We start from the raw sequence: 22,215 nt of genomic DNA on the forward strand, positions 1-22,215 counted from the left end.
TACCTTAGGTACCTATGTAGGTATCTTAGGTAGGTAGTAGGTTAGGTACATAGGTAGATACCGTTGTTCTCCAATTCGGACTGCATCGTTTGTTATCAGACTACCTAACCTAGTTACGGTGGACTATTAGTCCAACTGTGCCAAAATCAAAAAAGTCAGTCGCACTATATCAAATAAGGTAATAGTAACATTAAGATTACAGTATAAGTTCGGCTATTTCTACTATATACACAATTTATAAGGTAATACATACCTTTTATATGGGGATAACTTTACTAATATAGGTTCGAATTACTTAAAATTAGTATTGGTATTTTTATTAAAAAAAGACAAAAATTTCAACCCAGGTCTTATATAACTCGACCTTGAATTCGTAAAGATATTCAAAAATATAAGCATTATTCAATACATTGCAGGCTACTTTCCCTTTCCCCAATAAGATTCAACCTTTACTTTAACCTTAAATATATACAAATACGTAAATATACAGGATACAACTTATACACTGTAATAACTTCGCGAATATCCTATTTTAAAGATTATAATTGGTATCATTTTGTAGCCTTAATTAATGCGAAAATAACTATTCAAGTTGCATCCTTATATGTCTTCAAACAGGCATATTATACTAGTATTAATATCAAGTAGGTGTTGTGTCGAGAGGATAACACGTGATACCCTTCAAGACTAACATCTTAAAAAGGCCACAAATATTTCAACAACAAGCCAACTATCCAATACGTATCTTACAAACATGCAACTTGGATTGTTATTTTCGCATTAATTAAGGCTATAAAATAATACCAATTATAATCTTTGAAACAAGATATTCGTAAAGTTATTTTGGTGTATAAGTCGTATCGTATGTACGTATATATATGATAACTATATAATAAAAAATAAAATAATAGAAAATCTTAATTTCAGGTATTTCAGGATACTGTGCACCTAGCGTTGCTTACTAAATTACCCTTTTTGGACAGCTCCCACCCATTTTCTTGATTTTGGCACAGTTGGACTAATAGTCCACCGTACTAGTGGATATGTGGAAGTGTTAAGGTGAAGATAACGGCGATAACTAATCTTGATTATTATTCTCGTGTAAGGTTACACCTACCCCTGGCATTCCCGTCGGCATTTTCTTACCCCAACCGAGTAGTCCTAGTATACCTAGTTCTACCTCGTCGCACTGTGTCTTCATTTTCTCCAATTAATATAAATCTCCACTTCCCCACGATATTATATCTTGGCAGATGCACGTCGCTTGCCGTTACCTCTATTCTACATACCAATCGCAAGTGTATAATGACGAAACCTTGAATTAGTTCATCTTAATAGTCGATTTATTAACATCAGGATCCCAAGGTGTGTAGTACAAACTATTAGATGACTAACTATACGTAAAAATGTCCGAGGTCGTCAGAAGGTCTCCCGAAACCGCACCGATAGAAGGCAGATGGATTGCTCCTCATCGACAAAATAAGAGTAAAAGAAGGGAATATTTCAATATGAATTCCTAAATGATATCTTTGGAACCATATCGCTACTTAAACATTGCTACTAGTTATAGAGATGGATAAGCAAACTTCAATCCTCTTACTAGGTGCCGGCACTTTTGGTCTATCAACAGCCTATCATCTCGCCAAGGCCGGTTACACCAACATAACTATACTCGAGAAATCTTCTACCTTCCCTCCAGAGCTCTCCGCCGGTAATGACCTAAATAAAATCTTACGCGCCGAGTATGAAGACCCCTTCTACGCCGAGCTAGCTCTTGAGGCTATGGCTGCCTGGAAATCTCCCCTATTCGCGCCGTACTATCACGAGACAGGTTACTTGCTCTGCAATTCGGCTGCTGCCCCTGAGAAATCTAAGAAATCTCTCCAGAAGGCGCTTGACTCCATCAGCCAGCATCCAGCGTTTAAGAATAAAATCACACCTGTCATCTCGCGGGATGATATCCACAAAGTTGCCCCTGCCTTCAGCGGCCCCATGCAATGGAAGGGTTACTTCAATAGTTTCGCCGGATATGCCTCTGCAGCTGATTCCTTAATGGCTGTATACTCAGCATGTATTGCGCTGGGCGTGAAAATCCACCTTAACTCGACGGCCCAAGCCCTAACATACTCGGGGGATATCTGCACAGGTGCGATCACCGCCGCTGGCAAGCACTACAGCGCCTCTATGATAGTCCTAGCACTCGGAGCATCGCTTGGCTCGATCTTGCCTCAGATTAAGAGACAGGTGGTCGCCAAAGCCTCACCTCTAGCCCATATACAGCTCACTCCCGAAGAAGCGGCGCGGCTGCGCGGCATCCCCGTGACGTATGCGCGAGACTTGGGATTCTTCTTCGAGCCGGACCGCCGTACTAATCTCCTGAAGATCTGCCCTTCTATGGCGGGGTATACCAATTACGATACATCGTCCGGGCTGTCCCTCCCGCCAGACGACAACGAATTTATCCCCGCCGTCGACGAAGCCATGATAAGGCGGCTGCTGCGAGAGACACTGCCTGGGCTAGCGGACAAACCGTTGATCAGAAGACGGGTGTGTTGGTGTGCAGACACAGCAGATAGCGAGTATGTGATTGACTTTGTGCCAGGGAAGAAGGGATTAGTCGTAGTTACAGGGGACTCGGCACATGCGTTCAAGATGCTACCAATTGTTGGGAAGTGGGTGAAGAATGTATTGGAGACAGGACGTCAAGAAAACGCGCGGTGGCGATGGAAAGAGGGGAGCGATGCGGCGGCGGCAGACATTAGCTGGAGGGTTGGTCAGACAATGGATTTTAAGGAGGTGAAGGATATACGGAGAGATCCGAAAATAACCAAGGCAAAGCTATAAACTTGAAATTTATCCTCATAAATTTTATACGACTAGGAACCTTGAAGCCAACTAGTTGTTGAACTATTGCTTTTTATATGCCTATGTATCTATAATAGGTAGTTATTACCTGGACTCGAGGCTAACCCAATCCTGTTCGAATTACTTCACGAATTATGCCTGTCAGTTTTCTCTTTTCACTCCATTTACTCCCAGTTCCTATCGGGATCATGATATTCTCCCAACTTAGTTCAATATTAACGAAAATTAAATAAAATTAAATAAAATCCACTTATAACATTTTTGTATTGTCCCCGGGAAAATATATAATATATATACTCTAGCGATCCTATTGGATGTGATTAAGTCACGTGACTAATATGACCCCCTAAAGGGGCGTAAAGCTTGAGTGACAGCTACGATATTATCTAATTAGCTACCTAGGTTACCTATTATTTTAAATAGCCTCCTCGTAGATATCTAACAATATTTCAGAGATTACATAATTCTTACCATTGGTCCCTCCTATTAGAGAAAATAGATAATTCAAGCGAGAGATTGAAGATGTAATCTCCAGTCACTTTACCTTATAAACATCTATCATCTACAACTATCTGTGACTACAACACTCTCCAAAGGCATTACGTCTCGAGGAAACTATCCTAGATAGGTATTATTACTAGTAGCTAGCTGGCGTGATTACCCATTCACTTGTTATGGCTCCTTACCTACCTGATATCTTTTATACGAATGGTTGCTTTATATATATGAAGGATTACTCCCCATAGCAATTATGCGCTAGCTAGGCTGGCTGTTATATTCACTCAGATATCATTTTAATTCGTTTACTACTGCCCCTAATTATTGATTACATAAACTCTTACTACTACAAATATCGCAAGGTTATGACTCTACTAAACATACCAGTAAATATGTTTATATTAAGTGGCGTTCTTCTATTCTTGATATTTGGATCCAATAAAATAGTAATTTTTTTCATATCATAGATACCTAATTGCTATTAGAGAATAGAAAATATAATTTAGATGGTTTGTCTCTATATTATAGAAATAGAGTCGTGGAGATTTGTAGCATAACCGATATAGCCATACCTTTCAAAATGCGTTGAATTTATTAATTTAGATATGAGGGGTAGGTCCGTAGATTGTTGCTATCTCGACTTGTGACATTGTTTGAACGTTGTCAGGTACGGGGGGGGTTTAACACTTCCTCAGGTACTCGTGCAATTGATTCCTTAAAAATATTTGCAACCGCCAACCACCAACCACTCGCACACAATTAAAATCCGCATTCACGTTTCTAAAGGAAATTCTACCTATTTCCCCTCTATTTTCTACGTATTCACAATACAATTTGCGTCGAAAATACATCTATTCTTCAAGATTCAGCTCGTAGTCTCGCCAATCTAGAAAATCGTCACCGCTTTTCAACCTACGATAATTACCTCTAAAATTACCTATCATTCATTCAACTTCTATTTTATTATTTCCCCACTAGGGATATTCATCCGATTCTATCCAGTCAGATTATCAATTCAATCTGCATACCTACTCTCCGCCCGACAACTACCCTCGACAAGCACCCTCGAGTATACCAAACCGTACCCGAGGAGACAAATTGATTATTATTTAAAGAAGTATAAAATCAAGGAGTTTTCGCTTTTCCTTCCTCTTTTCTTCACCACAAAGCAGCAAGTACCGACGGAAGTCACTTAACAGACAAACCTCAAAAACGTTGCTTGCTACTCCCACCTCCAGCCTCTTCTAATTAAATCAGACCACAACAAAATTTATTCTTCAATCAAGGTGTGTTCGTCATCTCAAATAGACATCCTATCCACCAATAAAAAAATTATATTTCACATTTCATCCGCGCGGTTAACACAAAATTCTAGAGTAAATTGTCGGCACCATGACGAGCTACAGATACACTGATGAGATGATCGAGTTTGTCCTCGAGAGGACAGTTCCGACGGAGCCAGTTCCCCGAGGAAAGAAGAGGGCGCTGTACGAAGAGACGGCTCAGCTGTTTGTCCAGAAATTTCCTAATTTTGGAAACCCCGTCAAATATGCTCAGATCAAGTACATCACCGATCACTTCGGCAGCAGTGCGGAGTTTGGGTAAGTTATCAATGACGCGGGTGTAAGTTAAAGAATATAAAATAACTAACTTATACTTTTAGCAACCCGAAAGGAAACATCATCTACCATGATCCTACGAAGGACCGTGTCTCGAAGGCTATGACCAGTCGTCCAGAGCCGACACAAACTGCTGTACAAAATAGAAAGAGCAAATGCGTCCTTTGCCACCATTGTAGTGGAAAGGGATTTTTGGAAGTGAGTGAGGAGCCAGCTGGTCCCGGCGATACTTCGCCCACAAACCTACCGACACCTATAACTCCTTACCCGAATCTGGCTACTGTTCCCATGGGAACGAAATCGTATCAGGGCTCAGAATCAGCTGCCAGTATCCATGGAACACCAATTGCCACATCCACTGCGCTTCCTACTCCAATCACTTACCATCGTCCATCACAATTTGGCCCGTTACTTCAGCAGCAAAGCCCCCATCCTCTAGCCACCCCGTCAGTACCTCTACGAGCCGGCATGCGTGAGGGAGTTCAGCAAAGCACGACAGTACGCAACACTCCTGCTTCCTCGGTCCCGAAGGCCGTTTGGTCCACGATTAGCGCTGGACAGGAAGCAATTATGTCGCCGAAAGCGAGGCCGGTTGCTGCTGATGGGGTCCGAACAAATGGTAACGGCGCTATGACACGGGTAAATCGCAATGTTGTGGTGAATGAAGCAGCGAGGAACTTCCAGAACCAAATCGCAATGCAAAGAAAGTCCTTAGGCATGACCCAACAACGTACATATACAGGACAGAACAGACCCACTGCCATGGATATGGGGACACCGGCCAGGCCGGTTCCTGGCCAAGTGAGTCAGATAGCGACTCCAAACAGATACCAGCCTGTTAGCCGAGCAAGCGGGGGAGGTATTATACCTCAGACTGCCCGACCCGCCCCGACACAGCCAGCCTCGACACAGCCAATTCCGACGGCTGATAGGATCAAGAGGCTGATGCCGCCGATGGGACAGAACTCAGCATCGCGGGCATTAGAAGCTCCCACACATGGTACTTCTCTCAAGCGACCCCGACCCAATGATGAAGTGAATGTGGGCATTCCTGCTGAAAATATGGGGCATACCGGAGCACAGGAATACAAGCCGATGGCAAACGAGCCGGCTTCGAAGAAGCGTAAGACTGATACGAAGGAGGACTCTACCTTGATGAACGATAACGGAAACCAAAGCGCGTCGGTCGGATCGGTTCAGGAACTGGAGCCCTCTTGGGACAGTTACCTGAACGAAATTACCAGCAACTTCTTCTCCGACGAGGTCGGATTGAGCTACGGCCAAGACCAGGTTCCGACGGACAGCTCTGGACCTGGCCTCGGACTTGACGCTGGAAATGACTTTCAGGTTGATCAGAACCCTGCCAACCAAGATGCTGGTTTAGTTACTTCAACTATGGCTGAGAAATGTACATTTGATCTCGAAGCCCCTGAAACCGCCGAGACCCCCCAGGCCCCCGAAGCCCCCGAAGCCCCTGAAGCCCCTGAAGCCCCCCAAGATCCTCAAGACCCTCAAGACTCCGAGGAAATCGACATAATCCAGGATTTCTTGAATAATCACGGCGGTGATCTTGACTACCAACTAAACGATCTATTCGAGGAGGACAACGCTGCTGCTGCAGATGCCGAGTTTGAGTACCCGGATATATTTGGCTTATAGCCGCAGTATCTTGTGTGCTGTTCTCTGTCCTGAAACTCTTGGAATGCCCTTTGAGAGGCCTGTTTTTTTCCCGGAGAAACTCATTGAGTTGGACCGCGAGGGCTTATCCTCTGGAATAGTAAAGTGATTTGGAGTAGTTAGGGGACTTTGCATGTACCAAATTTGGTGACCCTATGAATTTGATACTCTTCAGAGAGGAGCTTACCAATATTTAGCTAGTCATTTTGCTATCCGTATTTGAGAGAATAGACATCAATGAAGACTTTCTTTTTTATCTTCATATTTTTGTACTGCTTTTTGATTTGCCACTTTCGTTATTGAAAATCAGAGGGCGCCTGATAGTTCGATATGCAGATTTTTCGGTACCTCGAGTAACGTATCAATTTCTGTACCTGAGTCAGCCTAGGTAGCTATTACGCGGAAGAAGAAAGGGAGATAGTGTAAGAAATTAAGTTAAATAGAGGAATAATAAATATGCTTAGAGTTCCTAGGTATATGATTACACTCTTACCTATAGCCACCTAAATTAATTGTCAGAGAGCAATGTCAAATAAGTGTATAGTATTAGCTAAAGGGTAACTAGTTACGAAGAGCTGGACCTGGGATTGCGTAATAGTTTTACGAGCCATACCTATCATTCTGGTTCCGCTGGTAGCCTTAATTTCTGTCCTCTCTATGTACAGAATTATTCTGTCAGGGGTTACACATTCAGTTAATACTATTACCTCATTCTGTTAATGGTTCATCCTGGGATTACTGAGACACCCGGGACAAAAGTTACACAAGCAGTATAGTCTTAGATAGGTTCACAGTTATTGGCATGGCAAAGGAATTGTTTCCCACCATGTACATGCTCGCTTTGTTGAAATATTGGAAAATAGAAGTAAATATAAATGTTAATACAAAAATGGGTAAGAATATATAATAAAACGAATTAATTTTTTTTATTTGTTCCTATATTGGGTTCTAACAATAGTATATAGTATATCGTAGCTCTATTTAAGCTGAAGTAATCTTGACGTTGGGATTTATGAAGAGGAAAGGAAGCACGTGCTAAAGCATTTGAAATAACATGAAGTAACACCAAAAATTTAACTCGGAGATAAGAAAGTACCTAATAACTACCATCCGTCTAACGGAGATTTAGACTTACATATCGATAAGACTAAATCTTGCGACTGGACCGGTTAAGCACCGGCAGAATATTATAAAGTAAGTGGTCTGTGCGTCGGTTCTATCAGTGCAGGTGGTTGCGGCTGCCCAAGGAGACCCGTGAACGGCTTTTGAAGAAGCTTCATTCTTAACATTTTCATTCTCTTTTCCGGAGCCTTGTTCGTTTGACCTTTTGAGGTCTCTCACACAAACTTCCAAGCGTTTGGAAGAAAAGTTACTCACATATACGTCACATACCAACAAGGTCTACTGCGCCAACCGATTTTGATAGCTACTTAAGCCGCATTGGCCTCTTGTTGAACCTCTACCCTTTCCCCACCTCGTCGCCGATTTCGACTGCGAATACTTTCTCATCACCGCCGATTCCTACTTATTTTTTACAATTTTACCGATACGTGAAAACCACATAATTCGCCCATCATGGATCAGAGAGAACTCGATGCGCGCGTCAAGGCCCTTCACAAGGCCGCTCAGTCCAATGAGCCCGCTTCTGCTATCATTAGCATTATCGAGTCCCTAAGATCTGCTTCGCCGACCGAAGAAATGCTGCGCGTAAGTCATATACCTATTCGTTCTATTACTTTATTTTGCCCCTCCATTCCCCCCCTATACCATTCACTATTTGATCTGTCTCGACTACTTGCGCTAATACTAACATATACTAGACTACTAAGGCGGGTATTGTGGTAGGAAAGCTTCGAGGAAATGCGAACAAGGACATCGCCAAGATTGCGACGGAAGTGGTTGCGAAGTGGAAGAAAGGCATCGAGTTGGAGAAGAAATCCAAGGGCCTGCATTCCGCCAAAGCACCAAAGGGTTCCGTGTCCCCTGCATCCAAAGCTGCTTCGCCTGCCCCGAAGCCCCTTGCGGGAAACAAGAAGGCCTATGAGGGTGATTTGGAAAAGCGCAACTATAAGACGGACAAGGTCGACATCAACCGCACCGGCTCCCAGGTCCGCGACAACTGTATCGGGCTTCTCTACAATGGCCTTGCGTACCGCTCTCGCGAGTCTGAGGATAGCGTTATCACACGCGCCGCCGAGGTCGAGCAGGCCGCCTTTAAGGCCTACAAGGGCGAGACCAAGGAGTATAAGGAAAAGATAAGGTCTTTATTCCAGAACCTCAAGGTCAAGACCAATGCCGAACTGGGCCGCAACGTCATGTCGGGAGCCATCGCCGCCGAGCGCTTCGTCGTCATGACCTCCAAGGAGCTCATGTCTGCCCAGCAGCGAAAGGCTGACGCCGAGCTGGAGCTCGAAAATATGAAGAAGGCCCAGGTCCCCATGGTCGAAAAGAGTATTAGCGACAGCCTTGAGTGCGGCAACTGCAAAAAGAAGATGGTCAGCTACACGCAGGCTCAGACGCGCAGTGCTGATGAACCGATGACGACTTTCTGTGAGTGTATGAACTGCGGAAAGCGTTGGAAGGTAAGTTTAGAGCTTCTATGTTTCTACTTGTATTTTTTCCGAGTGATACGCGTACTAACTTATTTTGTGCAGTTCTCTTGATCACTACGTCTTGGCTTATCTACCTATCTTTACCTAGTTTGGTCTTTCCAAATCGTAGCATGGATACGGTCTCTCATGAAATTGCATGAGGTACATAAGCATTACGCGCCGTGGCATCATAGATGGCAGGTGTCTCATGGCAGGCGTCTCGGATTAGGTCGACGACCAGGTTGCTTTATTTTTGAGATTGGTTGCGTTTGAGTTTGAGCTTGCGTGGAGTTAAGGACTCTATTCGTTGACCAGGCTGGAAGACGTTAAATTTTTTAAATATTTTTTTTTTCAACAACTCAGCGCAGTTCCGAGATCAAGGGCTGGCTTTGTTTGCAAACGTAATATGTTCCCCCCTATCTACCCCATACCAAGTGGCTTAGATGTTAGGCAACCTGTTGTACCATAGATCAATGACATCGATCGGGAATTCGCCCAACAAGAAGCTAGTAATCCCATGTACTTTGTAACCTAGGCCCGTATCGGGCGGTACCGTAAATAGATATATCCCCCTCATCTTGGCTTCTCGATACCTAGTAGAGCCAATAAATTATCCGGCTTAGGCTCGTCTTCCAGACCCATCTCTGCAATCTGCTTCCAGAACTTGCTCAAGTGCCTCGTTCCGGAATCGCATAGCACAGTGACGACTTGGCTACCTTTAGGAAGCGAAAGCGCTGTTACAACAGCAGCAACACAGTTTACGGCGCTACTACTGCCGCAGAAGATTCCGTCGTTTTCGACTAACCACCGTGCCATCTTACACGCTTGCTCGTCCGTTACTCGTACCGCCGTATCGATCAGGTCCCGCCCGGCCTCGAAGTTCTCCGTGATCCGGTTGATTCCTACGCCCTCTACTATCGTATCGACTTGCTGTCGCCGCCGTGTGCCCTCTTTCTCCGTAGACGAGTACATGACTCCATGTCGGATCTTATTGTACAGCCCGCTGCCCTGCGGATCTGCTAGCACTACCTTTAGCTTTTTGAGCTTGGCTTCTTCTTTTAGGTACTTGGCTACTCCCGAGATGGTGCCCCCGGTGCCGGCGCCTGCTACCCAGGCGTCGATTTGTCCGTGAGTCTGCGCGTAGATCTCTGGGCCGGTGGTTTTAAAGTGCGCTTGCCAGTTAGAGGGAGACTCGAATTGGTCTGCGAAGAAGCCGACGCTGGAGTCGGCGCTGGAGTTTGTGTGGTCTGCTGCCCGACGCCGTGCTAGGTTCACGAAGTGCTCAGGAGATGTAATAGGCTGCACGGGAACGCGCTCAACTGTCGCACCTAAATGGTGTAATAGATCTGATTTCTCACGAGCCTGGTCATCTGGCATGCAAATATGTGCGCGGTATCCCTTGGCGCGTGCCAGCGCCGCAATGCTAATGCCCGTGCTTCCAACGGTACCCTCATAAATAGTATCACCACGCCCAGGCTTTAGAAACCCTTCCTCCTCAGCAACTTGGATCATATTAAGCGCGACCCTATCCTTAGGACTATTGCCAGCTCCGTTGAGGAACTCGGCCTTGGCTAAAATAGTACGCCCCGTGGCTTCGGAGAGGCTATGAATCCGGATTAACGGCGTCCGCCCGATGCACCCCTCAATACCGTCACTAACACCATCATCGCGTGGGACCACGGTTTCTGGTAAGTCGTGATCTTTGAGCTCGACAGGACCACCCCAGAATAGACTTGATCTGCGGGTGTCGCCGCCGCCGCGTTGGATCCGCCGTGTACCCCGCTGCTGAAACCGCCGCTCTAAGTCTGGGTACAGGTCTTTGAAGCCAAGGGTGACGAAGACCCCGGCGGTGAATGCGACGGCTACGGCAGCAGTGCCGTAGGCCTTTGGGTGGTCGCTTAGAGACATTTCTTTTTTATATTTCTTATTTTGTTTCCTCCTTCGTAGTCCTGCCTGCTTTGAATTCCCGATTCTATCATAGCAAACCCATTTTAACTTGGATAATAAAATTGATAGTTAACGATAATTATATTTCTGATCAAGTGACTTCTTACTCATTTAGAAGCTGAGAGGGCTAAATACGTAAGTGACGCCATGTCGGGAACCTTACGATATACATAATGTACAAGGTTTTTAAGTGTGCATGGAAGGTACCTCGGTACATATTATATATACGGGGGTAGGAGTACCTAGTGTATGTAGGTTAAAAAGTGGAACCCACTTCAACTATTCGAAAAAGCTTCGGCGATGCGCTAAAACCTGAACCTCAGCCAACCTCAAAAGTCCACGCCATGGACTCCCCCATTGTGGCCCAGCTCTTCCGCCAGCTATTTCGACATCCGGCCTGTCCTTTCAGGAGGAATCTTGCTGCATTGTCGTCTTGCCTCCACCATGGCCGAAGAATACAGCGGTGCGAGCATCAGCAGAGGCGGCACATGGCCAGCCGGAGTACGGTTAGAGGAGCTAAAAAAGGGTTGTCTGAGAAGGAGAGCCATTGGCAACAAAGGACGGAGTTATTCCCTGAGGATATGTCGGAGGAATATAAGACGTATCCCACGGTGACGGCGAATGACCTAAGGTCACGAAGGGAACGCCCACGGAAAGTTAAGATGCTCATGCGCGACTTCATAGAAGATAGCTTATACAACCCCCACTACGGCTATTTCTCTAAGCAAGTCGTTATCTTCAGCCCCGGAGAGCCCTTCGACTTCAACTCTTTGCGCGACGAGCCTACCTTCCACGATGAACTAGGACGGAGGTATACAGAATTCGAAGACGCCCTGGATAAAAGTGAGGGCCGCCCTGACGACACCCGCCAGCTCTGGCACACCCCCACCGAACTATTCCGCCCTTATTACGGTGAGGCTATAGCTCGCTACCTCCTATCCAACTACTTGATGACGACATACCCTTACCATGACCTCATCATCTACGAGATGGGCGCCGGCCGCGGCACTCTTATGCTCAACATCCTCGACTACATCCGGGACATCGAGCCCACCGTCTACGACCGCACCAAGTACAAGATCATCGAGATCTCGTCGTCCTTAGCCGCCCTCCAGAACTCGCAACTCCTCGCCACAGCCGCTTCCCGCGGACACGCCAGCAAAGTCGAGATTATCAACAAATCCATTTTCGACTGGGACGCCCGTGTGCCGTCCCCCTGTTTTTTCTTAGCTATGGAGGTCTTCGACAACTTCGCCCACGACGTCCTGCGGTACGACATGCGGACCGAGGAGCCCCTCCAGGGAACTGTATTGATCGATGGTCACGGCGATTTCTACGAGTTCTACGAGCCAGTGCTCGACCCTGTCGCAGCTCGTTTCCTACGCGTGCGGCACGCCGCAACAGGAGGTCGGTACCGTGTTCCGTACCCCACAAATCGCAGTGCCCGCTGGCTCAAGACGCAACTACCGCTCGCTCCCAACCTCAGCGACCCGGAGTACATCCCCACACGCCTAATGCAATTCTTCGACATTCTAGAGCGCGCATTCCCCGCACACCGGCTAGTAACGAGCGATTTCCACACCCTACCCGACGCAGTGCGCGGGCTCAACGCGCCGGTAGTACAGACGCGGTACCAGCGCCGCATGGTTCCCGTGTCGACGCCGCTGGTGCACCAGGGGTATTTCGATATATTATTCCCAACGGACTTCCACGTTATGGAGGCCGTATACCGCGCTTTGACGGGGAAGCTAACGCGGGTTATGGGGCACGAGGCGTTTATGCGGTCGTGGGCGTATGTGGAGGATACGAGAACGCACAGCGGAGAGAATCCGTTGTTAAGTTGGTATCGGAATGCTAGTGTTATGGTCACGGTGTGATGCGCTGTCTTGGATGTTTAGTTGATATGCTAGATGTTTCATATTATGAGAATAGGAGCGTCGCGGTACAGTGCGATGAAGAGGTCATGTTAGTTAGTGACTCGTGTCATAGCATGACATAGCACATACATGTATATATGCCTTATATCTGATGGCTGGCTGAATCAACCACGATACGTAAAAAAGTATACATTAGACGATGACGGCCTCGTTAAATATCATAAACCTAATTAAGTAGCACAATGTTACCAACTTCACGAATAAATTTATACTGGATTGAGGTATAGCGTCTTCTATTTGTACATATGCATGTAGGCTTATAACAGCTTATACATTCCCCCCATACGAGTTACCATATGAGTCAAGACTTATAAGGGAGAAAACACCGAATCCCAATAGAGACTCTTTTTCTACGTAGCCTTGCGGTTTCCTATCGTAGCCCTAGCTAGCGCTCTTTAAAGCGGTTTTTTTCTTCTCCTTTTTTTCCAAGTAGCTAATCATGAAGTTCCCGGGCTTCACTCGTTTATGCCGTCTCGGCTTCATTTGTTGAGCTTTGTCTGTCGAACTACACGTAATGTAGCTCGATACATGGTAGGTGAAATGGAACCTTCAATGCTTCAGATTTTCAATTTCTCTGCAAGCCATTTCTCTGCGACGGCGACAGCATCCTCAATCTTGTCTGCATTCGTTCCCTGGCCTTGCCGTGTCGGCTCCTTACCGCCCGATTTGCCGCCAACTACTTCGGTGACGGCTGCGGCCCACTTCTCAGCAGTTACACCCTGCGACGTGAGATGCTGGACATGTGTGTTAGTAGCATTCTTCGGGGATAAATAAAGGGAGTGAATTCGACTTACTGTGCCGACGTATACACCATGCACGACAGCCCCCTCGGTCTCGCTGCCACCGAAAATGTACACAGACCGATCCTTGTCCTTGCTCTTGAAATGATTCATGACGTCCGCAACAGCCTTGGCGTTAGCAGAAATAGGCAAGTGTCCAATAAAGTATTTAGCCTCTTTATTCTCATCCTTAGCGAAGTGAGCGGATACGGTATCGAGAGCAGTCTTGCTCTCGGCCTTCTGTCGCTTCTTCTGTTCATCGACGACGGCCTTAACAACCTTTGCAAACCGAGTTTTTAGATCTTCTTTGGTTAGGGTAGATACGACGAGGTTGTTGAGATCTACCGTAGCCTGCTTAACTTCGGCCTCCTTTTCGGGACCAAATGGTAGGGCATCGATAACAACGATGCGCTTAGAGAACTCTTCAGCCTCACGTTGCACACGGTGCGCGGCATCACCAGTATATGCTACAATACGGCGAATACCTTTGGCAATACCGCTCTCTTCTACAACGACTAGATCCTTCATGATGCCAGTTTGGTCGACGTGCGTGCCACCACAGAACTCGACACTAACCTTTCGCCACTCGGGATTCTCCGGTGCTTCGAGTAGCATGTCGACATCGATACCAACCGATACCACTCGGACCGGGTTTGGATAGGTCTCGCCGAAAACGGCGCGAACACCGTTGATCTTCTTTGCCAAGTCGAGCTCGACATCTTTAGAGTAGATCTTGCAGTTTTGTCGGATATACTCATTTGATAAATGCTCGATCTTCTTAAGTTCGGGAAGACTGACTGCCGCCTTGTGTGAGAAGTCGAACCGGAGCTTGTCTTGGTCGACTAGTGAACCTTTCTGGTTGACGTCTTCGCCAAGTACTTCTCGTAGAGAGTGGTTGAGAATGTGCGTGCCGGTGTGATTATTGCGAATAGGCTGTCTCCTCAGCTCGTCATATTCGCAGATAACTTCATCCCCGGCCTTAAGTTCTCCGTACTTTAAGAATCCGTTGTGAATTACATATCCTCCGAACTGTTGAACATCGTGAACCTCAAACTCCGCGACATCATCGATAACAATTCTTCCGGTGTCGGCAACCTGACCACCTTGCTCGGCGTAGAAATTGGTCCTGTCCAGTAAAAGACCGAAGGCGGTATTCGGGGGGAGGTCCTTAGTCGACTTGATGAAACCGGTGCCTGTGTAGATAAGCTGAACTTTTCCAGTCGTGTCGCCCTTGAAAAACTTGGGCTCGTCGTCCGGAACAGGTACTTGCAATTTATCCTTTAATTCGGCAATTTGGTGGACGTTCAACTTTGCAAATGTCTGCACTGCTTCCTTTACGGCCTTGCTAGCCTCTCGGGCCTTTTCTCTAGCAATGGCAATTTCGCCCTCGTCAGTTTCGAGACCCCGCTCCTCGGCCATGAGCTTAGTTAGATCTTCCGGGAAACCGAAAGTATCGTATAATCTCCAAACATCCGCTCCCGAGAGCTTCTTCGCCCCGCTGTTGAGTGCCTGAGCTGCATACTTTTCAAACTGTTTCTCTCCGCGGTCCAACGTCCTGGCAAATGCCTCTTCTTCCTCGTCTAGTATCTCCTTGATATCTTGCTGTTTCTTAACGATCTCTGGGAATTGTTCGCCCATCTGGTCGACAAGTGCAGGTAGGATTTTAGAGAAGAACGAACCAATTTCCGCATTGAAATACTTTCGAGCATAACGTGAACCTCTCCGCAGTACACGACGAACGACGTAACCCCTTCCCTCATTGTTAGGCGCGGCGCCATCTGATATGGCGAATGTGAGTAGTCGTATGTGATCAGCGACTACACGATAAGCGGTATCAATTCCATCCACATCATCTTTGCCGTACTTATCAGTGTACGACCGCGCTCCCGTGACTTCCTGGATTTTATCAAATAGGGGTGTAAAGATATCAGTTGCGTAGTTCGAGCTCTTGTCCTGAAGTGCAGATACCAGTCGTTCGAAACCCATTCCTGTGTCGACGTGCTTCGCCGGTAACGACTTGAGCGAGCCATCTTTCTGACGATCGAATTGGATAAAGACGTTGTTCCAGATTTCTACGACTAAGGGGTCATCTTGGTTGACTAGGTGTGCAGCATTGCGCCCTCCAACCTTGTCGTAGTGAACTTCGCTGCAAGGGCCACAAGGACCCTGGTCGCCCATCTCCCAGAAATTGTCCTTCATGTTACCAGGTAGGATATGATCCTCGGGCACGCCAACAGATCTCCACAATTCCTTGGCTTCTAGGTCGGGCTCGAGGTTCATGGCGGGGTTGCCTTCGAAGTAAGTGACGTAGAGTCTTTCGGGGTCCAACCCATAGACCTTAGTGAGAAGCTCCCACGACCATCCTATCGCCTCCTTCTTGAAATAATCACCAAAGGACCAGTTGCCCAACATCTCGAAGAATGTCTACGATTCAAGTCAGTTCACGCAAACAGATAGAAGATGGGTGTATGTGCTTACATGGTGATAACTGTCTTTACCGACACTGGATTTCCGATTAGCATACGTATAGACATTCGATAGCGTTCAAGTAAAGCCGTTATCAAACTCACTCGTCGAGGTCCTATGCAGTTTCTGTTATTAAAATCAAGTACGTTAATAGGGCCGAGTCGCGAGGTATCATACATTGTGCTTCCCACCAGCGCGTATACATTTTTGCGTATCGACGGCACGCTTCAGCTTGGACATTTCATCCGAACTAGAAATGGTACCCAGGAATATGGGCTTGAACTGGTTCATGCCCGCATTGGTAAAGAGTAAGGTGGGGTCATTGTGAGGCACAACAGACGATGAGGGCACTGGGAAAAAAAGAGGAACATTAGTAAATTTTGATATAAGATTTTGTGGAGGGATATCGAAAGAATATATTAAGATGCATTTGCATGTTGTAATAAATCGTCATGCAATGGTATTGTGGCGTTGCGTTGCGTACCTATAGTGTGTCCTTTCTCCTCGAAGAATTCGAAGAAAGTCTTGCGGACGCCAACGCCGGTCCACTTGGGCTCGCCCATGATGGCGACGGTTTTATATGCTCTTGTTGTCGAGAATCGAAATCGAAATCGAAATCGGTATACGTTTGAAGGAGAAAGAGATAAACGTAAGCGAGATGATAATACGGATTTGTTCGTTGTTGTGGAGTAATTAGAAGCCGGCCGAAGAATGTTTGCGGCCGGGTGCGTAGAAAAAGGATAGAATCTTCTACAAGAATGACTCAATAATGCGCCGCCTATAAACGGCGACTGTCCGCCGCATTGGATTTTCATTCGGCCTAGACGCTTAAAAAACTCCCCCAAACTTCAATTGGACCCCTAAAATAAAATTATACCAATACGTACCAACCTCTACGCACCCAATCCAACCTGCGACTTCGGAATCATATCATAAAAATACTATCGAATTGATTGTTAAATAATTTAAATCAATTTCTCATAAAACCTTATCGCTGATCCTCGCAGCTATTCGAAGAGAGCGACTCCGGCGCACGACCCTACTGTTGTTAGCTAATTGGGTATATGTACTTGATAAGAAGAAGGTGGAAAAGATAAAGAAAATAGTCGGATAAGTTTAGCCATGGATGTCGAAGTAGGGCCTAGCTCGACCGCCTTTGCGCTTTCTAGTTTCCCATACACCAATCCTAGAACAATGCAGTTCCCCGCTACCGCAGCACCTACATGTACTTCCGTTATTCCAGGCGCTTCCATCAATGGGAACTATATTCCCTTCCCCAATTCCAACCCCAACGTCTATGAACCCCCTAGCTCCGATTTGTTGCAACAACAACATTATCAACAATATCTCAATGTCGGAGGAACGCGAAAGATGCGTAAGAGGAAATCCGAGTCTCAGGACAATGAAAGACTATCCAAGAGACTAAGTCTTCTCAATCTCGGTAGGTTTTTATTTTTATTTTTTATATTTATCCCCCACCAATTATAGCCAATGCATCTTCACTAACATGATTTCCTCTGGTAGAACAAAATGGCCAGAAGCTCTACGTCCCAGTCGAGAGCCCCAAGCTCAAGCCGGCTGAATGTACCTCGCTGGCCCAGATTCCCGAAAACGATAGCATGCAGCTTGACGACTCGAAACACAAGGTGTACATCTATAACCTGGACGACGAGCTCTCAGACACCGAGTCTGAGTCCGACGGCCGCCTTGTCTTTATACCCGACATTGAGAAGCATCTCATGCAGAACCGCATCCCGCCCTTAGTACTAGCTAATAAGGACGGCGAGATTGCCGGCATGCAATTAGTTTTATACAGAGAACCCACCTCCTTAACTATACCCGAGGAGCAGGATAGCGTGAGGAGAGCCATCATTGAAGCGAGACAAAGGGCCAGAGACAAGCAAAAAGAGGATCTTGAACAACAAGCTGCACCTCCGTCGTACCAGCCTACTATACCTGCCCCATCCACGTTTAACGCGCCAAGTACGCCGATTACTATGAATGGATTTATGAACCAGAATGGGACCGAATTCCCCCCTAACGACGACCCGGATGCAATGGAGGTGGACTGAACGGATTATGATTATACGTATAAGGAGTTTGGCTAATTTTGTAGATACCCTGGCGGACAGGCGCAATATCAAAGGGACTTAGGTGCTTATTCTTTGCTACAGGCTTATTCTTTGCTACAGGCGTATAGCGGCGCACTTCACGGCACTAGTTGGACATTCTATTACCATGCAACACTTAGTGCCTATGTAGGCAGGCTACAATGAGATTATTATCCTGTACACAAATCGTACAAGTCATCCGTCATATTCAGTGCTATTTCTTGCTACGTACTGCAAGCTTGGGTATGAATCAAGACAAATCCTTCATGCAATCCTTTCCCCCGTCCCAACATTAAGTAGCATAACCGCCCGTGTCCACATCCGTCCCTAACCAACCGTCGTCTATCTCTGCGCAGCAGATGGCGGCGGTCCAGGAGGCGGCGCATAGTCATCGCCAGTGGGTTGTCGCATTTGCTCTACACCAGTCTGCATGGGATCGATCTTAGTGCTTCCCATCGGCGGCGGGCCTCCTTCATACATCGGGGGGCGGTTGTTAGGGTCGTAGACGGGTGGGGGCATATGGTGCATGCCATAGTTAGGGGCTCCGTAACCCGGTCTTTGTTGGTAAGTTGTGTAGGAAGCTTGCGGCCAAGCATATTGCGGGTCGACGGTGCCTCTCTCTTGGCGGGAAAGTAGCCACTACGATACGTTAGCTTAGGTTATCAATATTGGTTGATGAGATAGCATCAATAAAAGGCTATACGTACGCCGTGGTAAGCCATTGGTTTCCTGCCTTGCCGGATGAGCTTCCTGGCGTGCATGCGGCCGAGGACGAGGTATAGCATCAGTAGGAGCAAGATGCCCAGGAACAGTGACCATTTGACAATCACGCCTGTCTGAAACAACGTTAGAAAAATCCCCAGGGCTGCAATGTTCAAATACATACCCGAGTATACCAAAACCATACGTAACGGCCATTATCATCCTCAATGTACTGACGGCGCACCACGTCGCTCGCCGACGGAGTGTAGGGCGGGATACGTGTCTTTCCGAACATTGTGCCTTTTTCTTTCTTTCTTTCTTATTCTTCCCTTGGGTATCAAGACACGAGGAATTCCGATAGCGTAAAATACAACTAGACTCGAAAAGAAAAGAAAATCGAAGAGAAATTTAGCGGCCGTAGAATGCGCAGCACTACAAACACCAGTCCAGGCCAGCCGAAGAGAAATAGAGACGGGAAACAAACAAAGAATGATAAGAGAAATGAATGCCAAGCTTTTTCTCCCGCAAGTAAAGAGCAGGGCGATCTGTATTTCAATGGAATCTTCTTTTGCCCAGACAGACAAGGTTAGTATTATCGATTGTGTTAATAACGAAAGAGGGAGCCTATGTAGACTGGTGCTTTGTGGGAAAGTAGTAGTAATGGCATTGTCGTAATCTGCGGCAGACTTTGTTACAAATAGGCGTTTCAAAGAGGTCTCGAAGGACGCGCGGTGGTTGGCCCGGTGGCTGTGATTTATGAAGGCCAGGGGTTGGGGATGGGGTCACATCGTTAAACAGGCGACTTCTTCCCGGGTTGAGAACCTTGTCATTACGTACAAAGATGGAAATTGAATGCGGGTGCCAAGGAGGATCTGATCGTACACGCATGCTGATTCTCAGATCTCAGGGCTACTATTTACATAGTGCGGTGACTAAGTCTTTGCTCATTAATGTAAGATATCTTTAATAAAGGCAATCAAATCAGATCATCGTATTTATTAAGTTACACTTGACTGCCAGAGATAGATGTAGGAGGCCGTGATACCAATTTTACCTACCCGTTATGTATGGTTGCTCAAAGACGACTTTTATATAGAGGCGGACTCTAAAATAAGCAAAATATAATAGAAAGACATGAGTACGAATGTTGAAGCAGCTCACGATACTTACTAGTCACCTTGAGGCCAATTAACCGTCATAACATGTATAAATTACTTAGGAACACCAATATCGAAAATAGATAACAATGGAATAATGATCTATAAATCAAGGGATGTGAAGTGTTAGTAGCAAGGAATAATGTACCTGTTTATACATAATACTCTATACCTATCCAAATCCCCCCTCATAGGATGACCAATAAGGGCTGAACCAATACCTAATTTAGAACTCTTAAACTCCATATCCACTCGCACTTACTATATAAATCACCCCATCCCTTACGCCATGTAAACTGTGGTACGGAGTAGATTCGACATACTGCGGAAAATGTCCGATTCCGATTCCTGGTGTTTGTCGTCTAAAACTAAGTACATTACCTACTTCATATAGGGAAGAAAGGGAGTGATAAATATTTAAAGGATTACGGCAGCACTAGGGAAAAGTATCGAAGGGAACCGTCCTAATAATGCTGCGAGGTAGCGTCCGAGTTAGTATATTTATGAGGACAGGGTTTCAATAATTAAGTCAAGTGAGTTAAAGCTTGATCAAATTACTAAGCCGCCAGACATTCTTTAGACAATATATTTTAGGATTCTCGTCTAGGACAAAGTGAACCGATATTTAGCGACTTTAATACTCTTATAGGGCACATAGAATCACAAAACCAGCCAACGGGCCGGACGGCCTTAAGCCGTAGCTTCTGGTAAGATGTCTGGTGCATACTGATATCAGCGTTCAGGCAAGCCTTCGCTGACTTGTTCCACAGACGAGGCGTAATAATTAGAAACAGTACATATACTAACTCAAGAACCGTTTATGACCAAAATCCCCGCGGCAAGGCTTAAGCCACACCGTCCTAACCTCGGACCCTAAGTTCCGTATAACACTCCTCCGATCGAGGCGACGATTTGCAGTTCTGTAATCCTGTTCATCATTCTCTGTAGCCTTTCAGCTGGCGATACAATTTTTATTCCGGTCGCCGTTCTAATAAAATCAAGAAACCTCCTAAGAACAATCTTATGGCATAGTTCGGATTTCGCGTTGGATAATTATCGGTCTCTTCTAAAGCTCTCAACCCGTCGGTTAGATTCCACCCGCCACTTCTTGTGTAGGTTCTACTGTCGCATAGATATCTGCGGTTGTCTTCTGTTGTCTCTCCTCGCTAGCATCAACGATTTTCCGAAGTGTGGCCATCTGCCTGTCAAATTTGTCCACTAAGTTGGTATAGTCTTCGATCTCCCCTCGATCACGATCATGCTGTCCACTTCCACCACCACTTCCGCTACCTGAACCGTATCTGCTTGCCTCTCCAGATAGTCCACCCTCCGAGCCTAGACTATTGCTTTCTATGCCTTCAATTTTTAACATAAGGCGATCGGGTCGGCTGCTACCATCTCCACCTCCGTTGCCGTTATTGCTTCCCCCGTCGGACGAAGGTGGTGCTATTTGGCTGAGTTGCGCATCTAGCACTGCCCAGGATGGCGACAAACTTGAAGTCCAAGCAACGCTATATCCTCCTGTAGGGTCGGGTGCTAGGTCTAGTACCATAGCCCTATTGGACGAGGCTGGGTCGGAGGTGGTTCCGTCGACACCGATGTCAAGTTCGGCTAATGCATGTGTTAGGATGTCTGGGTCATCGTCGCTGAAGATGTAGCGCACATGTGGATGATGGGTTGTACGCGTTGATGCATTATTCACGAGGGTGAATATTGGCGCAAACGGATGCGGCTCGTGATCTTGGTCGTCGTAAGTGTCCGCCATCGGCGGTTGTTCTGATGGGGGTTCCGTCATCTTGAAGGCTAGCCTGTGAGAATCATGGAGAGGACTATTTGTTCGAGAGAAGCGGAGAAGAAGTCCGGATG

At 46.4% G+C, this 22,215-nt stretch overlaps 9 protein-coding genes across 9 annotated transcripts; 5 read left to right on the top strand and 4 right to left on the bottom strand.

Annotated features, from left to right (window-relative positions):
* Positions 1-1,572: 1,572 nt before the first annotated feature.
* On the top strand, positions 1,573-2,844 carry GL218_05953 (L-saccharopine oxidase; the record flags this gene model as incomplete). The annotated part of the gene is made up of 1 exon (XM_033582647.1): positions 1,573-2,844. One exon carries the CDS (start codon positions 1,573-1,575, stop codon positions 2,842-2,844), a length of 1,272 nt encoding a protein of 423 aa, XP_033433817.1.
* A 1,911-nt stretch (positions 2,845-4,755) lies between these two features.
* GL218_05954 (uncharacterized protein) lies at positions 4,756-6,641 on the top strand (the record flags this gene model as incomplete). Its single annotated transcript, XM_033582648.1, has 2 exons — positions 4,756-4,964; positions 5,027-6,641. 2 exons carry the CDS (start codon positions 4,756-4,758, stop codon positions 6,639-6,641), a joined length of 1,824 nt encoding a protein of 607 aa, XP_033433820.1.
* Positions 6,642-8,234: 1,593 nt separating this feature from the next.
* On the top strand, positions 8,235-9,322 carry GL218_05955 (Transcription elongation factor S-II; the record flags this gene model as incomplete). Its single annotated transcript, XM_033582649.1, has 3 exons — positions 8,235-8,366; positions 8,480-9,241; positions 9,314-9,322. The coding sequence occupies 3 exons, from the start codon at positions 8,235-8,237 to the stop codon at positions 9,320-9,322; spliced, it is 903 nt and encodes a 300-aa protein (XP_033433819.1).
* Positions 9,323-9,823: 501 nt separating this feature from the next.
* On the bottom strand, positions 9,824-11,158 carry GL218_05956 (Cysteine synthase 2; the record flags this gene model as incomplete). The annotated part of the gene is made up of 1 exon (XM_033582650.1): positions 9,824-11,158. One exon carries the CDS (start codon positions 11,156-11,158, stop codon positions 9,824-9,826), a length of 1,335 nt encoding a protein of 444 aa, XP_033433822.1.
* A 383-nt stretch (positions 11,159-11,541) lies between these two features.
* On the top strand, positions 11,542-13,074 carry GL218_05957 (NADH dehydrogenase [ubiquinone] complex I, assembly factor 7 like protein; the record flags this gene model as incomplete). Its single annotated transcript, XM_033582651.1, has 1 exon — positions 11,542-13,074. One exon carries the CDS (start codon positions 11,542-11,544, stop codon positions 13,072-13,074), a length of 1,533 nt encoding a protein of 510 aa, XP_033433821.1.
* Positions 13,075-13,691: 617 nt separating this feature from the next.
* Positions 13,692-16,942, bottom strand: GL218_05958 (Alanine-tRNA ligase; the record flags this gene model as incomplete). The annotated part of the gene is made up of 6 exons (XM_033582652.1): positions 13,692-13,868; positions 13,929-16,337; positions 16,392-16,416; positions 16,484-16,494; positions 16,557-16,729; positions 16,864-16,942. 6 exons carry the CDS (start codon positions 16,940-16,942, stop codon positions 13,692-13,694), a joined length of 2,874 nt encoding a protein of 957 aa, XP_033433824.1.
* A 631-nt stretch (positions 16,943-17,573) lies between these two features.
* Positions 17,574-18,451, top strand: GL218_05959 (uncharacterized protein; the record flags this gene model as incomplete). Its single annotated transcript, XM_033582653.1, has 2 exons — positions 17,574-17,820; positions 17,904-18,451. The coding sequence occupies 2 exons, from the start codon at positions 17,574-17,576 to the stop codon at positions 18,449-18,451; spliced, it is 795 nt and encodes a 264-aa protein (XP_033433823.1).
* Positions 18,452-18,832: 381 nt separating this feature from the next.
* Positions 18,833-19,487, bottom strand: GL218_05960 (uncharacterized protein; the record flags this gene model as incomplete). The annotated part of the gene is made up of 3 exons (XM_033582654.1): positions 18,833-19,129; positions 19,198-19,326; positions 19,377-19,487. 3 exons carry the CDS (start codon positions 19,485-19,487, stop codon positions 18,833-18,835), a joined length of 537 nt encoding a protein of 178 aa, XP_033434088.1.
* Positions 19,488-21,436: 1,949 nt separating this feature from the next.
* Positions 21,437-22,144, bottom strand: GL218_05961 (uncharacterized protein; the record flags this gene model as incomplete). The annotated part of the gene is made up of 1 exon (XM_033582655.1): positions 21,437-22,144. The coding sequence occupies one exon, from the start codon at positions 22,142-22,144 to the stop codon at positions 21,437-21,439; it is 708 nt and encodes a 235-aa protein (XP_033434089.1).
* Positions 22,145-22,215: the final 71 nt, after the last annotated feature.

This window comes from Daldinia childiae (genome assembly GCF_008694065.1).
Source record: "Daldinia childiae strain JS-1345 chromosome Unknown Scaffold6, whole genome shotgun sequence".
Lineage (NCBI taxonomy): Eukaryota > Fungi > Ascomycota > Sordariomycetes > Xylariales > Hypoxylaceae > Daldinia > Daldinia childiae.